At 38.6% G+C, this 17,017-nt stretch overlaps 1 protein-coding gene across 1 annotated transcript; it reads right to left on the bottom strand.

The window, feature by feature from the left end:
• Positions 1-893: 893 nt before the first annotated feature.
• Positions 894-16,741, bottom strand: tmc1 (transmembrane channel-like 1). The gene is made up of 18 exons (XM_039621064.1): positions 16,622-16,741; positions 13,179-13,650; positions 12,886-13,074; positions 12,718-12,808; positions 12,549-12,630; positions 12,268-12,374; positions 12,072-12,170; positions 11,836-11,978; positions 11,606-11,750; positions 11,316-11,510; positions 9,108-9,287; positions 8,882-9,034; positions 7,379-7,507; positions 7,193-7,260; positions 6,807-7,046; positions 6,400-6,478; positions 5,798-5,924; positions 894-1,346 (listed from the first exon to the last, which is right to left on the bottom strand). Exons 1-18 carry the CDS (start codon positions 16,692-16,694, stop codon positions 1,123-1,125), a joined length of 2,796 nt encoding a protein of 931 aa, XP_039476998.1. The 5' UTR covers positions 16,695-16,741; the 3' UTR covers positions 894-1,122.
• Positions 16,742-17,017: the final 276 nt, after the last annotated feature.

Raw genomic sequence — 17,017 nt, 5'->3', positions numbered from 1 at the left:
AAGGTTCAATAAATGATGCATCACTGTTAGTTTTGGCTAACGGTGTTACGTCATTGATTTAAATGTCAGGTTGACTGACAGGACTGTTCAGTGTCCAGCAAAGTGCAGAGTGCAATTAGCTGTCGGGACACTTGATAAGGCCGCTCATTTGTCAGATGATACGAGTCAGATATCTCTGCTACATGATGAGGGTCAAATCTGAATTTTTGGCACAGTTTTGTTCATTTTGCTTTGGCAAAAATTAATAACCTGGCTTATGATGTGGCTATTAAAACTCCCTGATTGTATCATATTTACCACATGTAGATAAAAAATTAGAGTCAAGCTGAGCATCTAGGTCCAGCAAGAGGTGAATGATTCATTTAAACCTTGGTAGCTAGGTTAAATGGCCTCCATGTCTAATGAATTGTTTAATACTTTGGCCCAGTCACAGGTCTAAGAAACTACCAGGCTGGTTACTTTGAAGGCTGAAGAAATGAAGGAAGACCCCATTATATTTTGGTGTTGTAGCACCAGTAAAGGGTTGAGTTTTATTCATATATGTCCAGATGAGGAATTGCTGGATTCCACAGATCAAGATAATTTCAAAGCAAGGCATCTGAAATTTTATTTAAAAAAGGCTTAAGAGGTTTTTTCACAATCTAGTTTTTCCCCACATTCAATAAAATCAGTCCACAGGAATACAGTCAAATTTGGCTTAAGCTGCAACACAGAAAGTATGGTTTTATCGTGATCTACCAAAACAAAACTAGATTACTGGACTCTGGAGCCATTCTTAGGAAATACAGATGATATTTGCAGCATTTGAAATTTCCAGGCTAAAAACATGGTTCTACACATCATAGAGAAGTGGACTGTTGACTTTGATGGAAGTCTGCAGATCCAGAGTGTGCTTTTATTTGGTTAATAGCTTTAAGACAAGGACTGCATGAGAACTGTAATGTAAAATTAAAAAGAAAACAAAACAGTTCAGTTCATCTATATTTTCATTATATACACAGACTGTAAAGGAAAAAAAAATATGTTCATGAGAAGCAATTAATGTGCACTAAGTACTATGAATCCAGCATGAATTTCTCAGTAAAGTGCTTGATTTTCCCATATTTGTTTTGTGTCGTTGTGTCAGTGTCTCTGCAGGCTCGGCACCCTGTACATCCTGGGCTCACTTTGCCGAGCAAAACCAGGCAGGTATCCAGAAGGCCCGTGGTTGCCACGGTTGTAGGTCCTTGAGCCAGGGTCTCTGCTGGATGGCATCTGGCGTCCTCTGCCTCCAACAGGAGGAGGAGGGTTGCATCCATACTTTTCCTGATACGGCCTCTGACCGCTGCCATGGATATCTGTATCATCTGCAATCAAAATAAGAGGAATCTATGATTTCAGGTGTGGGGACAAAACAATGACACTGCTAACCACCATCAACACAGAGTATAATCCAGTGGGGAAAATAACATTTGACAGTTCACACTATAAACCCTTACTGCTAATATTACAAAGACTAATACTGCTTCTGTGGTCCAGATTAATCTCTATTCTTGAAAAAAAATTCTCATTAGCTAATTCAGCAAAAGTTGTCATGCTATGTAAAATCTAAATAAAAACAGAATGCAATGATTTGCAAGCTCACTCAATTTTGCAGCTCATATTTTATTGACAATAGAAGAAAGAAAATATATCATATGTTTAAACTGAGAAGATGTACAATTTTAAGGAAAATACTGACTTATTTTGAATTTATGATGACAAATTTATGACAGGAAAATATCTCAGAAGGTTAACATGCAACAGGTCAGTAACATTGATTGGGTTCTTTCTAAGAGTGTCTTGGAGAGGTAGAGTTTCTCAGAAGTAAAGATACATCTTGCTGTATAACTGGTCATGTCATAGTAGAGTTATACATGAATGGATCCACACATATCTAAAAGACACAGATGATCCCCTTGAAGCCTGGACATGTCAGCCATTTAATCTTCTAAGTGAACTAGTGAGTAAATATAATAAAAAACATAATAAAGTAATGATTGATACTTATTTAAAAACATGGCGTGATATGAGTAAATACACTGAAAGTAATCCTATACTTAGTTATCTAACACCTTTTTTAAATAATCAGCACTTCACACCGGGAATGGAAAGTGCAGTATTTCAGAGATGGTTTGGTGCAGGAATACGTGTGGTGGGTGATCTGTTTGATGGGAATGTTTGTATGTCTTTTGAGCAGGTCCAAAAGAAATATACTATACATCAAACGGATTTTTTTGCATTTTTACAGGCTCGCCACCTAATTACTTCATGTCATGATGCTTTGCATAATACAATGCAACTAGGACCCATGGAAAATTTCTTCCTACATTTAAGTGCAGATAATAGTACTATAAGACAGTTTTATAATGCACTACAAGGTTATAATAAACACAATATTGGAAAACTGATTAGGAGCTGGGAGGGTGACCTACAGTGTCAGTGTGATGATCATGCCTGGAGTGAGTCCATACAATCTGTGCATTCTTTATTTCTTAGTAACAGATTTAAAGAAATTCAATATAAAATTTTACATAGACAGCATAGAACACCTATTTTTCTGAATAAAATTGATCCGAGCAGGTCTGCACAATGTATTAAATGTAAATCTGCGCTGGGGTCCCACGTGCACTGTCTTTGGACTTGCTCAAAAATCTCAAAATTCTGGCTCTGTGTAACTAAAGAACTAAAAGGGATATTTAAAAGGAGAATACAAAGAGATCCAGCTCAGTATCTATTGGGGCTGCCAATTTCGAACAAATTTCCAGATAAAAACAAGCATATACTTCTATGCAAACTACTGTTTTTGGCAAGAAAATGTATTCTTTTAATTGGATTAATGAAAAACCACCAACAATAACTCAGTGGTATAAAGAAATTTTTAGTATTACCAATGGAAAGACTGAGTGCAAAATTAAGTGGCAATGATGATATTTTTTGGGATATATGGCGCCCGCTATTGGATTACTTACCTGATGATCTGAAGAAAACCATACTGATAGGCACAACCCCACTTCACTGGCGGGTTGAGTTTGTCAGGAGATATATGTAAATGATTGGTAGACCGAATTATATATACTGTATCAGTTTCCCGTCTACATGTCTCAGATTGCACATTGTGGGGTTTTTCTTTGATCTGCTTTGAGGTTGTTTTTTTTTTTTTTGTTTGTTTGTTTTTTTGTTTTGTTTTGTTTTTTTTGTTTGTTTTGGGGGGGTTTTTTTCTTCCTTTTATTGTTTCTGTTTTGATCTTTGTTTTGTTTTGTATAAACGGAAAATTATTTAAAAAAAAAAAAAAAAAAAAAAGAAGTAAAGATAAACAGAGGCTCACCCATCTGCAAAAAAAACTTGTGTTTCCAAATTTCTCACATGACACTGCAAGCACTTTCATGTGTATATTTTACTGTTTAGAAGCAAGGTCAACCTCTATAATGTAGGGAACAGAAAATAGATACATGTAGATATATATATATATATGTTATATATACTATATAAATAGAGTTATAGTTTGTATTCACATCTAATGACATTATTTTATCACTATGTTAATATAGCACAAGGTTCAGTTAGCTTTGCACAAAAAATAGAAACCTCCTCCAAAGAGCTGCTTTTTACTTTCTTGGTTTGACTATATTTCAGAGCCAGTACCTTTTTACTTTTACTTGAAAGCACATGCAAAGACGACATGCTGTCTTCTCTGGGTCAAAACTCATTCAAAACAGACTGAGCCAAAGTGGACAACAGCATTGTGCTTAGATGAATTGAAAGCATGGATGCTGTAGCACTGCAATGGCAATTTTAGACCTTTGAGGGTGCTCAAGCACCCCCAGATTTAATCAGAGCACCCCTGAAAGTAACTAAAATAATACCTGTGATAACAGCATATCTAAGTATTCTTTTTTTTTTAATTATCTTCAGATGTTATATTTTCGTAAGTTTTCTATTGACAGCAGTACAGGATAGAATGAAAACAGGTTTAATATCCAGTGTTGTTGTTGTTGTCATGGTGTTACAGCGCACTCATACAGAGGTGTTGCTGCTTCAGCAGTGTGGCTTGTCATCAATACCCTAAATAAGTCTTAATATTGCTATAAACCGATGTGGATCAGTTTATGTCTTTCATTCACATTTAACTTTTTGGTGATGGCACAAAGAATGAGAGAAGGGGATAGAGAGGGATGATGACAGCAAAGAGAGAGAGAGAGCAAAAAGAAGCGGGTCAGAGTGAACATGTGGTCAAATTTATCAAAAAGTATAAAGCCGTAGCTTCTGTTTTACCCACAATCATTAATGATAATTTCACAGCTGTGTGCTGTCCTGTTGGCCATTGTGGTTCCCTTACTTGCTCTTATAATAATTATTATAAGATGATATTTTTGTTATTTTCTAGTTGAGTGAAGGGGATGGAGAGAGCGAGCGACAAGACAGAGAGATTCTAAAGAGAGTATATCGGTATGAATGGCAGCATTTTACAGGATTCACTCCACTCTAAACATGGCTCGCACAGGATGACTCCCACTACATTGATGTGACAGAATAAAAATGTGTTCTCCACTCGTGAAATTGGGTCACAAGTTGCTCTGTGCTGAGATTGCATAACAAAGGGAGTATTTATATGAATTCAAAAACTTTAATATAAAACAACTATTACAGTTTGCTTCGTGTACAAGTCTATGGAGTGGCAGGGTGATTTTCCAGCGTCTATACTGAATAATGCTACTTTAAGTGCTTGATGATTTGGTGGACTGCCTCTATGTAATTAAGAGACTGACATAATGTTGTGCATGTTTTTCATCTTACTTCTTAAACTGAGTCTTTGCCCCTGGTTTGATCACTTTAAGGCTCCACTTTAAAATGGGTGGATTAGATTGAAATCTCTGATTATTCACTCTGAATTATTCTTAAACACAACAATAGATCATCCAACTAATTAGGTAACTTGGGGTTGAAAAGGTGAAAAGGGTTGACGATATTTGTAAACAGCATATTACAATAATGTTAAATACAAGGCATTCTCTGCAGGACATTATGCCTGGGAACTGAGCCCCCCTAAAAGTTTGAACCTAGAATCGCCCCTGACCCTAATCATTAAAGAGTTCAAAAGCCTGCATCTCTGATGGTATGAGGATGCATCGCTGTCTATGGAAATGGCAGCTTACATATTCAGGAAAGGTACCATCAATGCTGAAAGATACATACCGGTTTTAGTGCAACAGGGAAAACCTTGCATATTTCAGCATGACAGTCTATCAGGAGAGGATGGTTTCATAGTAGAAGATTCTGGTGCTAAACTGCTCTGCCTGCAGTCCAGACCTCTGCCCATTAAAGACATTTGAAGACCCAGGATTGTTAAGCAGCTAGCATCCATTCCTCTCCCAAAAGCCCAGCAGCTGCACTCATCAATTCTCCAAAGTTAACAGACAGTTGTTAAAAGAACAGGGGACGTGGCCCTGCCCCAAGGTTTTTGAGACGTGTTGCTGTCATCAAATTCAAAATAAGCAGCTGATATATAAGCTGAAAAAAAAATCCAGTATTTGATATTAATATAGCACTGATGGTGCTATTAATATTTGTTTTTAATTTCCATTTTACAACATCCCAACTTTTACTTTTACGTTTGTTAATTTCAGAACAAAGTCAAATTTCCTAAATTTCCCATAATTCACAGCTTCAGGATTCCTGAAGCTGTGAATTATCTTAAATCATCTTAAATCTTCAGGTTTACCTTCTTTATTAATATTTATTAATATTCTTTATTAATATTTGAATTCAAAGACCCACTTTCTTGATCCTGTACTGAAGCATTGTTGTTCCTTTGTTGCTCTTGTGCAGTCATTCTGGCCTCCTCCAAATCCATTTGAGCTTTCAGCGCTGCTCGTTTGTTCTTCCTCTTGTTCTCCTCATTTTGCTTAAAAAAAAGAGACAGAAAAAACAAAAACAAAAAAAAAACGTGTTATTTTTCAGATCACTCAGAGCAAACACGTACATTTACCCAGCATCTCTTCTGCAGATTTGTTATTGGTGGACCCTGTAGTGGGTTTTTGGATAGATCTGAACTGTCAGCCTTTGCTGCTCTCTGCTGGAGAGATAACACTAATACAACTGCGTGACAGCAGTCATGCACCACAGTGACCTCAGGCGATCTCTTTGTGAACTTCAGTGCTGTTTGAAAGCATACCAACTGCTAAACTTAAGTATGAAAACAAACCTAGAGAACATCCAACTTACATACATGAAATTTCTTGGGATATTTTTTACTCTCAAAACTCCTCACTTGATTCTGAATGCCATTCAGGTGCAACTTCTGGTCAGAGAAACCACAGAACAGCCACAGCATTGCATTAGCAAGTGCTACATTAGAGGAAAAACAAAACTGAAATTACCATTTGTAGCTTTTTCTTCAGCTCCACATTTGCTTCTCTGTAGCTTTTGGATGTAGATTGCAAGTAATAAATGGCCAGTCTGAAAGATAAAATAACACATGATTACCACCAAAGTTCTTAACACTTTACCACTGAAAGAAAATGATGACAGCATTGTGAAATATATTTATTTATGGATTTACATAGTCTGCTGTTAACTCACACCATAAGAAGTATGAAGGGTAGCACCAAACCAGGGTTAGAGGCATAGCTGAAAACTTTACTAAACCATGGAGGAAAGTCAGACTCCAGAGTCTCGTGGATCACATCAAACATGCGGTTCTTACCACTATCAAAAGATGGTAGTGGTTATAAAAACCCAAGTCATTTATATTTAAAAGAAAGATACCCTGAACTAGTGTGATTACCTGAAGGGTCCACAGTCAAATGAAGGGGGGATGGAGACAATGGTGTAGATGGCAGGCAGTGTGGACAGAAAGAGGATGACCAGCAACATGGCCATGTAGAAGTTGTTGGAGCCAGAGGCTTTGAAGACCCTTTCTTGTGGCACATTACAGCACATAACAGCCCAGCACTGCAGGTACATGGAGACATGGAGCCGGATGACGTTTAAGGCAGGCAGACAGGGTGCATAGAAGGAACCCATCCTGAAAGCAAAGATTAGAAAAAGCAGGACAGATGCTGAGCTACTAAGAGGCTTTTATCATTATGAAAACCATGTTGAAGCTAGCTGAAAGTAAAACACCATCCTAAAATAAGAATCTTCTGAGTGAAACAATTGCTGCTTTCCTACCATATCATTCCTTGATTGAAGATCAGGCCCAAAACGTTCCCACTGACGTCAAACTCAGAGTAGGATGGCTTTTACAAATGAGAAATTAAAGGCAACTATTACTTTTGCCACCCTTTTTTTTTTTATCTCCAAAGAGCGACATTTTTAAATTCAAGTAACAAATAAGTGATAGAAAAGATGACTCACAAACCCAGCCTCTAGGTCCCAACACCAACAGTAGTTGAGAAAACGAACAAGAACCGCTCTCAGGAAGTCACCGATCAGCAGTGTGATGTAAGTTGTCATTGTGTCAGATATGATCAGGCGAACAAACTCCTACAAATGAAGAAATCATTTAGCGTTAATTTCTTGTCAACATCAAAATTAACATCATCACCCACTCTGAAAACAACAGTTTTATTTTAACATAAAAACACCTGAACATTTGTAATGTTTATCGCTTTTAACAGTAAGATCAGAGTGTGTTTCCTTAGTTAATCCAACAGAAATCTTCCATTAATACAAAGTTAACTAAAGTACAAAGCCAAACACACTGCATCCACAATGTTAACTTTGATTTTCAACTGAAGCATTATAATAACGGTGGAAATAATTATTTGAATTTGTAATTTTGTTCATTTCTTTGGAAATGCACAGAGTCTAATTTTTATGGTAGAGAGACATAATATCTTAAAAGTTATTAATTTATTTGCATGTCATTGAGTGAAATAAGGATTTGATCTCCAAACAAAACATGGCTAAATACTTCATGGCCTCGTCCAGTGGCCACTCACTGCAGTTAAATTGTCCTGTATCCTTAGCAGAAAACCAGGTCCAAAGCATAATCCTTCCACCTCCGTGCTTGGCTGTGAGGATGGTGATCTTTGGTTCATAATCATTTCTCACAGCAAGTTGAGTTGGTGCCAAAGACTGATTTTATTTTCATCTGACCACAGCACTTCCCCCCAAGCCTTCTCTGAATCATTTAAATGTTCACTGGCAAAGTTCAAACAGACCTGTACATGTGCCTACTTGAACATGGGGACCTTGTGGGTGCTGCAAGAAATCATTTCATTACTGTGTAGTGGGATCCCAATGGCGTTCTTCATGACTGTGGTCCCAACTGCACCTAGATCTGTAACTCCTCCCATGTAGTTTTGGGATGATCCACTACCTTTCTCATGATCAAGCTTACCCCATCAGGCAAGCTCTTGCATGGAGCTCCAGAACGAGTGATAGTCCTTTTATATTTCATCTATTTCCTAATAATCGCACAAACAGTTGTCACCTTCTCACCAACCTTCTTGCTGATGCTCTTGTAGTCCATTAAAGCCTTGTGCAGGTCTACACTGATGTCCTTTAGCAGCTCTTTGGTCCCGCCCACAGTGGTGGAGGTTAGAATGGGAGAAGCTGTTTCTGTGGACAGGTGTGCTTGATTGATTGACTGATTGATGTGTTTTAGGGGGGGGGTTGTCTCTCGCCATTATAATGACACTACCGTAAAAAAATAGAAACTCATCATTTCTTTGGAAATGAGCAAACTTACAAATTCAGTAGGGGATCAAATAATTATTTTACCCACTATATTCATGTGATTGTTTCATATTGTCATTAATGTTATCCTTTCTTTATTTATTGGTATCCACAGCCAAACCATAACAACAATTACATCACTTAGTTAATAGTACAGACACACACATGCACACTGACCTGGCCGACCATTGTCTCCCAGCAAGGCCCTCTGGGCACATCAGCAGGGTGGATCGTGACGGGTGAAGCAGTGCTGTTTTCTGAAACGGTGCCATTGTAAAGACTGGCCTCCCACGTGGTTATATTAAACTTCACTATCTTTTCTTCTTTCCTCTAAGACAGACACTTCAGATTAATCATCCTGTAAAATTACAATCTCATAAATCGATACACAATGACTTCTCACTTTAAGGTTGATCTCATCCATGAGTGCAATAATGAAGGTGTAGAGATTTCCCAAGAAGAGGGCAAAGATGCGACCGAGCTGCCACTGCAGGGCAACCCGCGGGTGGTAATTCTCCAGGGTGCTGATTACATCAAACAGCATCGGACAGAACATCCCCAGTAATGACATGACCATGTTCACCTGAGAAATACATCAGAAAACTAATGTAATTACTTTGAGGACAATTTGGGAGTGCATGGGTTTTTGTTTAGCGTGTAACTTTGTATAACGCCTTACAAAAATGACATTTGATGCAACTGAATAGCTGGTGGCTGTGATCGCTGTAAATCTGGGCAGAATATTACCATTGACGTGAATGGTGTGCAGTCCTGTGAAAACTAAGTACACCCCATGATTGTAGAGTTGTAGCTTGTAGGCGGGTCTTTAGCTTTCCAGACAGATGTTCAGACAGATGTCTTTTGAGGAACATTTGACTCTAGAATACTTCAGTATGCTATGCATTTATTCAGTTCAATATCTGCAAGGTCCTGGTTCCTGTGGCTGTGAAATAACCCTAAATCATCAGCCCTCCACCACAATGCTTAATAGTTGGTATGAGGTGTTTGTGCTGATATTCTGTGTTTGGTTTTTCCCAAACATGGCGCTTATGGCCAAACATCTCCACTTTGGTCTTGTCAGTTCAGAGGACATTGTTCCAGTTGTCTTGTGGTTTGTTCAGGTGAAATTTACAAACGTAAACTGTGTTGCTGTCTTCAAAACAAGCCATACTTATTAGGTCCTCTTCTCACTGTACTTCTCACTGTACTGGGGCGCACTCTGTCAGTGCGCCCCAGGGCAGCTGTGGCTACAATGTAGCTTGCCATCGCCAGTGTGTGAATGTGTGTGTGAATGGGTGAATGACTGAATGTAGTGTAAAGCGCTTTGGGGTCCTATGGACTAGAAAAGCGCTATACAAATGCAGGCCATTTACCATTTACCATTTACTGTACTGTCATGAACTTTAAAATTTAACAAGCAACCTGAGGCCTGTCTACTACCAAAACCTCTCCTTTTATGGAGGTGTTCACACTTGCTGATGTTCAGATATTCAGGTGGTTTTTGATCAGCAGTACCTGGCCTCTACTCACCCTCTTAATTCCTGTGGAAGGAGTAAGCCTTTACTTTTTTCACAGGTCTACATAAAGTCTTGTGAAAACGTTATTTTTCACATAACTCAAAATGTTAGTTTAAAATTTCTTCCTCAGTGTCATTCACAGAGTAAACTGAGAATATTTTAACAACTCACGTCAAACAGCTTTATGTAGTTAGCTGCAGCGCATGGTATGTGCTACAGCTAATGAACTTCAACATTTAGATCTATTTTTGAATTTTGTAGGATGACAATGTGACATTTATCAGATTTTTCAATCTCTTATGACACCACAAATTTAAGTGATAATTTAAAAATTTAAAACAACCCGTTCACTTGTGAGCAAGAGTTCTTGTATTATATAATCTTCCACAATACAAAAACATCACCTGTGCTTTTTCCTCCTAGGTTAAACATTATTTCACAATACTTTGGTGTGTTCAAGCTGGAAAATAAATGTAACTGCCCTGGACTCGCACTGGTTTGCTTTTGTTTTGGTGCTCTAACCCTCTCTGGGTCTAGGTGAGTTTACTCAGGTAAGGAACAGCTCCAACATCCAGTCAGATTGCACGTCCTCTGTTTTTTTCCTCCTGACTGCTAAGCAGGCTTCTTTATGCTCTCCTGTAAACTCTAAAGTCTAATGCCTTTATTTCGATGCTTTCCAGTGTTCCCCAGTTCCCAAAGAGCAGGTCACTTCTCAGATTAACTTACCTGGCACAGTCAAACTGGTCCATTCCTCCAGAAATACTCATCGCACTCTCACCTGCTCTCACCTTGTGTAAAGAATCTTACCTGGACTCACCCACCACGCCCCTCTCCAAATGACCTGATCACTTTCCCAGAATGCTCCTTAGTGACTATGTTAAACTATAAAACTCCTTTCTTTGGGTTTGGATTGCACTTTTTATTATCACTATTTTGGCCTTGGACAAGAACTGCTGGACAAATTCTAAATGTTATGGTGTGTTCAAAACATTTAAACCTCAGCAAGTTTTGCTTACTGCCAAAATTATTCATAAACTTCCTTTTGTAAATGTTATTTCTCATTCATTCTCCCTCTCTCTTTCTCTCGCGTCTACCTCATTCCTTTCCCACCACGTATGATTCTCCAGTCCATCTAAGGCAAATTTCTGAGAACGGCGCACTACAAAGTAGATGAGGTATCCACTTCCTGCTAAGCAGCACAAGACCAGGAAGTTGGCCAGCACACGCAAGAATCGAGTCAGATGGATGTTGTCATCCTTGTGGCTCTCTTGCTCCTCTAAGATTGCCTCCTATAGTGGTAGAAGAAGTGGTAGAGTGTAATGTAATGTACTGTATGATACTTGACTTCCATGAATCAGGAAAGCAGACAGTGAGCTGCACTAACCTTGAAGCTGGTGGTGATGGAAGCAAACTTATTGTCTGCTGTTTCAGCATTTCCTATCAGGTAGTCCCAGCTGGTGAACATTTTCCAGCTGAAATTGAAGCTGTTATCATCGCCGACCCCTGATTCATTTGCATTACGTGCCATCCTTTAATTTAAAATGAGTACATGATTCACTAAAACACTGTGGATAGAAGAGATTTGTTATTTGTATATAGACATAGCAAACATACGTTCTGATGACTACCATGTAGCTATAGGCCACTGTACCGACACCAACCAGGAAGTAAGACAGAGGCATGCGAAACTTGAGCCAGCCAACCGTACGCTGGTTGTTGTAGTAGCCATAGAAGAGGACCGAGTACTGTGCGTAACCCTGTGGATACAATACTTTAATTGAGGGTGACTATTTGTTACTACATCAGAGGAGAAATTGCCAAAAAAGACAAATAAAATAATACCCACTGACCCCAAAGTCCCAAAGAACAGCAAAGTCCATCGCACTGGCCTCCTCAGCTCTGGGGACAGTCTTTCTTGGCATGCTCCCATAAGGTCGCCCCATTAATGCCTGTTAGCAAATTGCATGGAGAAGGACTACATCGTTTTTGGGGGAAAATGCAAAAGACAAAATTCAGGTGCGGTGCATGAAAAAAAAGACAGCATACCTCCGGTACCATAACCAGGCCAAAGGTCAGGCCAAACAAGATCATGTTGATGCCGTACATCCACCTCAGAAAGAGAAAGTATGAGGCAACTGAGGAGCCAAAATGACCTGCAGAGCAGAGTACAACATAACATATGAACAAATATGTGCATATGTGCATCTGCTATAAAACCACAATGCAAGCTATCCTGCTTCTCACAGAAAAGATAAGGCCTTGGAAATTAGAAATGATACCTGTGACTATTGAGCAGCCCTTTATTTAAAATATAAAAGCACACCTACTTTCAATCTCCTTTATTTTCATCTCCCATGGGATGCATGCAGTTTTGAAGTTTTCAAAGTCCCGTTGGAATTTCATCCATTTCTAATGATGTGAATGATTTTTTTAATGAATCGTGTATTTGTTTATGCTATTTAATGATTACATAAAGAAGTAAAAGTAAGTCCTCACCTTGGTCATCAGGACTTTGTATGCATAGAGCTTCCTGCCTTTTCCTTTTCCCAAGGCGCCTTCATATTTTTCCACAAACTCCTGAGACTCCCTGTAATAAAAAAGCAAATATTAGAGTCCAAAATACTTCTGGTATTTTGAATTACATGATTTATCCGTATGAAGTACCTTAAAGTGACAAGTTTCTTTTTCATCGCCCAGGGTTTTCCCCTTAGACTTTGGATCAGTTTCTTCCTCTCATCCACTGCCTCCTTCAGCTTCTCCAGCTCCTCTGGAGAGAGACACTCCAGCCTCACCACATCCTTGTCATTGTCCTCTTCTTCATCATCGTCCTCTTCGCTTGTCTCTGGCTCTGAACTGAAGCATTAAGTAGTACTGTGTTTAATGTCTTTTAGGGCCCTTTTTTGTCTAAATGACAGAGTTTTCCATAGATAAGGTGAAATTATAAGATGATACACTACCTTGTTTCAGCCTTCTTGTGCTTTTTCTTTTTTACTTCCCGGGCTTTTCCCTTTACCAGCTGTTTACCTCCATCTTCTTTCTTCTCTCCCTTTTTGGTACTTCCCTGTTTCTTTTTTCCCTTATCAACATTTTCTTCAACTTCTCGCACTTCCTCCTTCTCCATTCTGCGTGTTTTTTCATTTCTGATATCCTTTCTTGCTTTTGTTCCCTTGCCACCTGTTAGTTGAGCTTCTTCCTCTTCATTGTTCTCTCTTCTGCTTGTTTCTTGTTTACTCTTAGCTCTTTTTCGCTTGCTTCTTTCTCTTTTCTCAGATACGGCCTGTAAGTCCTCTTCCCCTTCTCCCGCCCTTGTTCCTCCTTTTCTTCTCTCATTTCTCCTCTTCTTTTTCTGTCTGTCACCATCTCTTCTTTTTGTTCTGTGTGTTTTACTCTCATGTTCCTCTTGCAAGGACAAACCTGCATCTTGTTCACCTGCAGTTGACATTTAAACATTAATTTTATTAACTTCTTACTATTTATACTCACATAACACTGTCGATCTGTCAGTACTGTTGCTTTCCTTTCACTGCAATGCTCACAGAAAGTTATCTTTTGATACTGTGAAGTTGGCTCGTGTTAAATTAAATAGTTTCCTTTTCTCTCTCATGCTATCACATGTTTTAAGGCATGATAGTACTGTGATGACTGAGGAAATTCAAATGAACTTCAAATGATTTTCAAAGTGTGTTGAAGGCAACAGTAGTGAAGCATCTGTGTGAAGAAACAAAATACGTGTCTGGAATTTTTTTTCTGCCCATAAAGTTTTTTTGTTTTGTTTTGTTTTGGTTTGGTTTTTTTGTAATTTTGCTTATTCAAGGTATTTTTAACTTTACCATTATAAACGAGCTGAAGACTAGGGCCTTTCAGGGATTCATCTAACCATGCATAAGTACCTGCAAAATCCAGTGCAGTGTGAACAATGGGAGAGAGATATTTTACCAATGAAAATTAATTAAAGATGAGTATACCTTGTTATTTTTCATCTTAGCCATGATAACTGCATTTGCCTCATAATCAGTTTATCTTTTGCTTCGCTTTTAAATTCGATAATCTGTGGTATCATGTCCTTTAAAAATGATGTTCTCACACAAACTAAACTTTGTTTTAATCATCAAGGGAAGTTTGATGTGACCACACTACAAGTAGACAAGGGTTCATCACATTGGAAACCATTAAGTCTTTGCAATGACGTTGAGGCTCCCCTCTATTTACTGTTACAGAGTCCCAGCTTAATACAGTCAGTGGCCACTTCATTAGTTACACTTGTTCAGCTGTCTTTTAAAGTCAATACTTAATCAGTAAATCATATGGCACCAACTCAATGCATTTAGGCACATAGATGAGGTCAAGATGACCTGCTGAAGTTTAAACTGAGCATCAGAATGGGGAAGAAAGCTGCTCTAAGGGACTTTGAATGTGTCGTCGTCATTGGTGCCAGATGGTCTGAGTGTTTCAGAGACGCTTTAGTGTTTACAGAGAATGGTTTGAAAATATCCAGTGAGCAGCAGTTCTCTGGGTGAAAAAGCCTTGTTGATGTCTGAGGTGAGAGGAGATTGGCCAGACTGCTTCAATTTGATAACAAGGAAACTGTGACTCAATAAAAACTCATAACAGCCCAGATATGCAGAATAGCATCGCTGAATATACAACACAACAAAACTTGAAGCAGATGGGCTACACCCGGTGCCACTCCAGTAAACTAAGAACAGCAAACTGAAGCTACAATTCACCAAAACCAAAAACCAAGTAAAACAATAGAAGACTAGAAAAAAAATTGCCTAATCTAATGCATCTTGATTTCTGCTGTGATGTTTGGATGGTAGAGTCAAAATTTGTTGTAAAAACACGAAAGCATGAATCCGTCCTGCCTTTTATCGACAGTTCAGGTTTTTCATGGCCCCTTAAATATCATCCTTTAAACACCCTCCACAACCTACCTGAGTATTGTTGCTGAACATGTCCATCCTTTTATGACCACAGTGTACTCATCTTCTGATGGCTGTTTCCAGTAGGATAAGTGTCCATAACATGTCCATTGAGTATATATGAATTTGAAAATTAAGACTGTAGTTTAGTTGTATGGGAGCATATTTGTAGCAAAGAATGTGCCTTTTTAAGTGATGCCTTTAATTTAAGGGACCACATAAAAAGACAAACTTAGGTCTTAGACAACTTTTTTAAGTTAATCAACATGAGTGATGATCATAATTAGATTACTGGAAAGTTTAAGATGTCCTGGTTAAAAGCTGACAAATGTGTATCATTATTGATCATGTTAAGTCATAATTGATACAGTATAATGAGGTTTCACAGTGCAAATTTAGTATAAAGTAATATTGTAACCACAGAAACTACAAAAAGAAAGAAGAAAAGAAAGATTTGCTGAAAACAAGACGTGTAGGCTTCCTGCTATTTCACAGACCAGATGTTGTTTTAAGAGCTTTTTTAGGTTTGCAGCTAGATGAGTAATATTTATTTTTTCTCTTTCTGAATATTGTATCCTATGATATAAAACATTTTTAACATTACCATGCTGTGTTTTTCATGCGGCTTTACGTTTGTTATTTTTAAGATAAATACATCTGACTTCTCTACAACATAACTAAACCCTTCATCCTTTGATAACCTCTTTATAACCGCTTTATAAATCCAGCCCTTTTGTTTTTTTCACATCTCCAATACCACAGTGAACCCTTTCACTGGTGGAGCTTAACCTACCTCATTGTGCACCTCGAACTATTGTGCACTAAAGGGGGATAAAGAGGAAAACAAAGAGGACCACTGACAGACTGAACAGATATTTATGTAGTCGGCCTTTTGATGTGTGTCCTTAGTGTAACCGGAGTGGCCAGCACATGGGTCATTATGGCTGGGTGCAGCAGAAGGGCACAAAAGAGGCAAACAATGGCTTAATGAAGGGAGACGGGATGACTAAGCCCACAAGGATGGGGGAGACAGCCAAGGGCAAGAGGCCAGCTCCCAAATATGCAGCAGAGTGAACAGGAGGCAAGAACTGGGTGATTAAACATCTTTGTGCTGGGCAATAGCTGGCGTTTTAATGATTTTATTAATTAGAGGCAGACATCAAGTAACTGTACTTTATCTTACTGAACATAAGCCTCAACAAATTAGAATGTTTTTTGTCAGAAAAATACCCTCAAATCAGTTATCACAGCTACAACTACCACAAAGACCAAAAGTCTTCCTCTATTTAGCTAATGAGTATTTACCAATATCAGCATTTTCTCTAATAAACATGTTGATATTTGTGTAGAAATTAGATTTTTTTTTCCCAGTAAATTAAGTAAATCTAATCGACCTGTATCATCCCAGCCACAAAGAATTAATGTACTGCTGTCATAACAACTCTAAAGAATATATAAAAGCATGCTCATGGGCTTACTGTCATTCTCAGAGGTGATCAGACTGTCCCGAGGCATCTTCCTCTCATGGTCCTGGAAGAATTTCTCCACCATCCAGAGGTCATGTAAGCTAGAAAAAGAGTAAAGCTACAGTGTTTCAGTGGTCTTACGCTGGTCTCCCTTCTTTTACATCTTCTGCATCTCAGGTGAGGATGCAACTTATCCAAATGTGTGTGTGTGTGTGTGTGTGTGTGTGTGTGTGTGTGTGTGTGTGTGTGTGTGTGTGTGTGTGTGTGTGTGGGGGGGGGGGGGGGTGAGTGTTTAGGGCTGGTACATGATGAGTAATTCGCATGAGAAGTTTACTTTTTCCTTGCCACCCACTGACCCGAAACAGGGACATTGATAGCCTGGAAACCCTAGAGCCACACAATTTCACT

This window comes from Oreochromis aureus, linkage group 12 (genome assembly GCF_013358895.1).
Source record: "Oreochromis aureus strain Israel breed Guangdong linkage group 12, ZZ_aureus, whole genome shotgun sequence".
NCBI classification, from domain to species: Eukaryota; Metazoa; Chordata; class Actinopteri; order Cichliformes; family Cichlidae; genus Oreochromis; species Oreochromis aureus.
Note: the sequence above shows the minus strand (reverse complement) of the source record. Positions and strands in the feature narration are given on the sequence as shown.

Bases quoted from the DNA above. Each gene is read 5' to 3' on its own strand.
- tmc1 (XM_039621064.1), bottom strand. From the start codon at position 16,694: ATGGTGGAGAAATTCTTCCAGGACCATGAGAGGAAGATGCCTCGGGAC. The intron at 12,809-12,885 runs GTACTTCATACG...TTTTTATTACAG, and splicing joins AAGAAACTTGTCACTTTAAG to GGAGTCTCAGGAGTTTGTGG. The intron at 9,035-9,107 runs GTGAGAAGTCAT...TGTCTGTCTTAG, and splicing joins TGGATGAGATCAACCTTAAA to AGGAAAGAAGAAAAGATAGT.